Below are 5,621 nucleotides of genomic sequence, written 5' to 3'. Positions count from 1 at the left end.
TGTCCCCACCCAGGGCGCCCTCTCTCTGTCCCCATCCACGGATGTCCCCTCCCCGGCTCCTGTGAGACAGCCCCTCTCCACCCCCGCTGTAGGCCGCCCCGTCCCCTGTGTGTTTAGGAGCCCCCGGCACGCAGCAGTGTCTACAGCCGCCTCAGTCTGGATCGTCACTGTTAGTCGGGGAGCAGAGTGCGCAGTCTATGTGTGAGGCGGTCTGGGGACCGCCGGCACAGGGAGCTGCACAGGCGTCCACACCCCAGCCCCGCCCCGCCCGCGGCCCCGCCCCGCCCCGCCCACATGCGTGTCCACCCCGCCCACACGTGCGTCCGCCCCGCCCGCGGCCCCGCCCACCGCGTGCGTCCGCCCCGCCCACACATGTGCACTCTGTGCTACAGGACGAGCGTGCTACAGGACAAGCATGCTCCCAGCCCGCGTGCCCGGGGCTGCCCACCACCCACCTGCACCCTGAGCCAAGCCCTGTGTGTGGGCAGGAGCCCTTCCCCCAGGTGTGGTTCCCCCAGGTGACCCGGGCCCACGGCAGGGGCGGGGCCTGGGCTGTGGTTCCGAGGCCCCAGGCCCCAGGCCCCAGGCGGGGCCCATGCCTGATGCTCTGAACCTGAAACCCTGCCGCCCGGGAGGCAGAGGGCAGGGTCTCGGACGTGCCCTCGCCTGCCGGGACCTGCGCCCCGTCCGACCGTGGGGCTCGGCGCCGTGCCCTGCACGGGGCCCGTGTGGGCCACACGGCTCACCCCTCCCGAGCCCCAGAGAAAAGGCCCACAGACACCTGAGCCTGGTGAGAGCGGGGAGTGAGGGCCGCCGGCGCTGCACTCACCGTGGTGATGTAGCGGGAGTGGAACTCGGCCGCCTCCTTCAGGAACGCCAGCCCGGGGTGCGTGTTCACCACGTCCTGCGGGGGGGACAGCACCCGGCCCTGGGACGCGCTGTGGGACCACCCGCAGCCCCCGGGACGAGAACCCATGTGTCCACCAGAACCCCAGGGTCCCACAGGCAGGCCCAGAGCCACCCCCGTGGAGTCCCCTCGAACACACAGGTACATGAAATCACATCAGAGCAAGACGGTACTGTGGGGCCACGTCTGAGGAAGGACGGGGCTTTGAACAGAGGCGGCTGTCAGCCTCTCACGACCAAGGGTGACCTGACACGTATGAACACGCAAACACCAGCGTGTAAGGGCATCCCACGTTCTGAGGACTGTGACACGTCCTCGTGTGATAAAGGACTAGAATCCCGGGAGCCCTTTTCACAGCTCTCATTCACGGCCTCTGCCTAACTTTGCCTGTTCGTGTTTTACGTGGAACGTGCAGGGAGCCAGCCGTCACTTTAAACTCTCTTCCAGAGAATGGACCATGAAGTCCTGAACAAACTGTGCTTAAAGGAAGCAGAAAGGCACTTGGAATGACCGTTCTGCAAACCCTGACCCAGTCTGTGACGGCCTGGCACCCAACGGCGCGGTGCCCGTCTGAGTCCAGGCGCCCAGGCACAGCGGAGGCGGCCCCCAGGGGCAGAGAGCCGGGCTCCCACACACGGGTGTAGACATAGGGATGCGCCTGTGAAAGGGGTGGGGGTGTGTGCAGCAGAGACGGGACGTGCGTGTGGTGGGCAGGTGCGGTGGGGGTGTGCACTGTGCAAGGCAGCAACACACGGACAGCAGCGTGTGCGGTGCACAGCGGGGACACACGGGAGAGGGGCACGGGCGGGCCGCGGGCACGCACCTGCAGGAAGGGCACGAAGTCCTCCTGCACCAGGTAGCTGCAGCCGGGGCTCACGAGCAGGTGCACGAACTTGGCGGCGTCGTCGTGACAGTTCTGCAGGACCCTGGGCGACAGGGCACACCCTCGCTGACCCCCGCACGTCCACTGGCCCCTGCCCAGACTCGGGCCCCAGGAGGGACATGGCAGCTGTGCCAGGAGCCCCAGGCACGGTCTCCCCCAGACGTGACCGTCCTGGCCGCCGGGACCCCCAGGCACGGCCTCCCCCAGAGTGACAGTCCCGGCCACCGGAGTACCAGCCGGGGTGGGGGACAGCTGGGGACGACCCCTCTCGGGACTCACTTTCTCCACATTGCGACGAACTTGTGGACGGACACGGAGCCGGTGCGCTCACCGCCAGCGCTGCAGAAGAGCGGTCCCTTCCAGTAGAGCGGGCAGCCACAGGCCTGCGGGAGGGGCGGGCACCCGGGTGAGCTCGTCCTGGCCCCCACGGCGGCCCGGCAAGGGCGAGGCAGGGAGAGCCGCTGTGTGCAGACGGCATGCCCCGCGCAGCCCAGCACATCTCTGAGGACACGGCAGCCCCTCGCCCTCGGTCCCACGGGCGCTGGGGACGCAGACCCCAGTCCTGAGGATGTGCTGTGCTCCTAGCCCCCCGACTGGAGCCTGACGGTCAGCAACCGGGACAGAGGAGGTGAACACACCCCCAACCCCAGAGCCTCAGCATCTCGCGGCCCGTGGGGAGAGCGTACACGACAGGAGCCTGTGAAACCCTCGGGACGCGACAAGCACGCTCCCGCGACACCGCACATCTCGGGTCAAGGTGGCCACGTCGCTCACGGTCACAGCTCTCAAGACCCTGAAGCCGGCCAAGACTGAGGGCGGGAGGAGAAGGGGACGGCACCAGACGAGATGGCCGGATGGCACCACCGACTCGACGGACGAGGGTGTGCGCGATCTCTGGGGTTGGTGACGGACAGGGAAGATGTACTGCAGCCCGTGGGCCACAAGCAGTCGGACACGAGTGAGCGACTGAGCAACAGGAGGCACGAAGAGGTCTGGAGACAGCGGAGGCGCTCCGACTGCTTTATTTCCCGGGGGGCAGGACAGATGGGAACAGCGGAGGCGCTCCGACTGCTTTTTTTCCTGGGGGCAGCACTGCAGACGGGCTTCAGTTTCGGCCTTAACACTTTGGTCCAATCCTGGGACAGACACCAGCAGATGGGAATACCTTTACCAACAGTTCTACAAACACCCAACTCATGCGGGCAAGACCAGCAGAGTCCAAAATACATGGGAACACTCCCACAATCCCAGGAGACTGGGTTCGACTCCTGGAGGAAGATCCCCTGCAGAGACAAATGGGAGCCCGCTCCTCTGTCCTTGCCGGGAGAGTCCCACGGACAGAGGAGCCTGGCGGGCTACAGTCCATGGGGCCGCAAGGAGCCAGACAGGCCTGAGCGAGCGAAAACAAGAACAGGAAAAAGCCGAACAGCTCAGTGAGCGGCTCAGGGTGAACCCCGAGGCCCACGAGCTGTGCGCTGACGGGCCCCGAAGCAAAGAGCACGATCGGGGTCAGGACTGCAGAGGGAGACGCGGAGGAAACACGTAACCAGATCCCAGCAGACGGGACCGCACGACGGTCTCGAGAGCAGGACCCAGACACCGGCTCACAGACCACTATGCTGAAGGGGGTGGGTGGGGGGGCGGTGCAGCAGCCAGCAGGCGGCCAGGACGCCCCGCCCGATTAAACAAACACACAGACGGCCAAGCTGCACACGAAAAGACGCTCAACACTGATAACCAGAGACATGCAAATCAAAACCTCAGAGAGGGTCACCTCCCACCCATCAGAATGGCCGCTGCCCACAAATCGACAAAGAGTGAACGCTGCAGAGCACGTGCAGGAGAGGGAGCCCTCCCACCCTGTTGGTGGGCCTGTACACTGTTACAGCCACCGTGGAGGACACCACGGAGGCGCTGGAAAAGTGCAGAGAGAGCCGCCACGGGGGCCAGCAATCCCACTGCTGGGCGTGTGTCTGGAAGGGATGCATGCCCCCCCTGCTCACGCAGCACTGCTCACAGGAGCCGGGGCGCGGGAGCAGCCAGAGGCCACCGACAGAGGAGTAGGGAAAGATGTGGCACAGGCCCACCGTGGGCTCCACTCGCAGTGAACCATGTCACCTGCAGCAGCGCGGGTGGGCCTGGCCTCGGGCACACTGCGTCACGGGGCTCAGGGAGGAGCACCGCAGCACTGCCCTCAGACGGGGGGTGCAGAGAGAGGCGACATCTGACCCTACTCACAGAGCAGAAACTTCTCAGACCTACAGAGTGAACTTACGCCCTCAGATGGGGAGTGCAAAGAGAAACAACATCTGAACCTACTCACAAAGCAGAAACAGACTCTCAGACCTACAGAGTGAACTTATGGTTACAGGGGGAAGCGACAGTCAGGGAGTCTGGGATGAACATGGACACACTGCTGGATTTAACATGGAGAACCAGCAAGGACCTGCTGGACAGCACAGGGAACTCTGCTCCATACTCTGTAATAACCTTACGCTCACCAGGGGGGGAAGGGTGGGGGAAGGGATCGTCAGGGAGTCTGGGATGGACATGGACTCACTGCCGTATGGAGAACCAGCAAGGCCCTGCTGGACAGCACAGGGAGCTCTGCTCGACGTCATGTGGCGGCCTGGATGGGAGGGGAGCTGGGGGAGAATAAATCCATCTACAAGTGTATCTGAGTGCATTTGCTGTCTATCTGCAACTATCACATAACTGTTAATCAACTAAACTTCAATATAAAATAAAACGTTTTAAAAAAAATAAATTCAGCAAGTCAAGTGAGCTGAGCACACACCTGAAATATGGGAAATAAATCAGCAAACTCTACCTCCACAACCTTCCCGTGTAGGAAATGACCAGTCTCAAATGCTTCACTGTGAATTCTCCCAAACATTAACATAAAGCACCATTCCAAATCTCAACACAGCTCCAGAAAGGGGACCAATAGCCCAACCCGCTCTGTAAGGCCAGAGCATTCTGGTGCTGAACTAGACAGAGGGTTCAGCAGAGAAGGAGACCCCAGACAGGCATCTCCCAGGAGTCTGGACCTAAACCCTGACAAGACATAAGACTCAGGACCGCAAAGCACATGAGGAGGATGAGGAGACAGGACTTACGGCAAAACGGGAACTGCGTCAGAGACGCAAGAGGGCTTCATCATCTGAACGTTTGCTTCCTGTCACCATCGGCTGAAGAAGGGCCACGGGATCCCGCAACGCGTGCGGAAAAGCAGTGGGCAAGCGTCAACACCCGGTCCTGACGAGACGCGGTGAGGGGGCTCGAAGCAAAGCAGGGCCTCACCGACACGGGCCGCTAGAGGACTCGCGGCCCCCACCGGCGTCCAGGGTGGGGGTGCCCTTCCCCGAGGCTGCTCGGCAGCGCCGGTCCGCGCCCACACAGAGACCCGGCCACTGCCACGGGCAGAGCGCAAGAGCAGGGAAGACACACGGGGTGCGGACAAGGGACCCTGCGTTTGTCTGCACAGGACGGGAAGGGCAAGAAACACCTGAGGACCCTGAGAGAGAGTCCCAGAGGAGAAGGAGCACCAGGTGAATACACAGGAATCAGCAAAGGTCTACACACCGCAAGGAAAGGTCATAAACGGAAGTAGACTAAGGCTTTTCACAGTATCACAAACCAGTGAGGACGGGGAGGGGTCAGCACTGAGGAGGGAGCACCACAGTGAGGACGGGGAGGGGTCAGCACTGAGGACGGACCAAAGCAGTGAGGACGGGGAGGAGTCAGCACTGAGGACGGAGCAAAGCAGTGAGGACGGGGAGGAGTCAGCACTGAGGAGGGAGCACGACAGTGAGGACGGAGAGGGGTCAG

At 63.0% G+C, this 5,621-nt stretch overlaps 1 protein-coding gene across 1 annotated transcript in view; it reads right to left on the bottom strand.

Annotated features, from left to right (window-relative positions):
• Nucleotides 1-5,621, bottom strand: part of PPP2R3B (protein phosphatase 2 regulatory subunit B''beta) — a 48,967-nt gene that overhangs the window by 10,371 nt on the left and 32,975 nt on the right. The window contains exons 3-5 of the mRNA XM_040266430.1: nucleotides 2,070-2,173; nucleotides 1,731-1,833; nucleotides 830-904 (exon numbers count right to left, since the gene is read on the bottom strand). Coding sequence (XP_040122364.1) covers nucleotides 830-904; nucleotides 1,731-1,833; nucleotides 2,070-2,173 — 282 coding nt within the window. The remainder of the gene's footprint in view (nucleotides 1-829; nucleotides 905-1,730; nucleotides 1,834-2,069; nucleotides 2,174-5,621) is intronic.

This window comes from Oryx dammah, unplaced genomic scaffold, assembly GCF_014754425.2.
Source record: "Oryx dammah isolate SB20612 unplaced genomic scaffold, SCBI_Odam_1.1 HiC_scaffold_23, whole genome shotgun sequence".
NCBI lineage: Eukaryota > Metazoa > Chordata > Mammalia > Artiodactyla > Bovidae > Oryx > Oryx dammah.
Note: the sequence above shows the minus strand (reverse complement) of the source record. Positions and strands in the feature narration are given on the sequence as shown.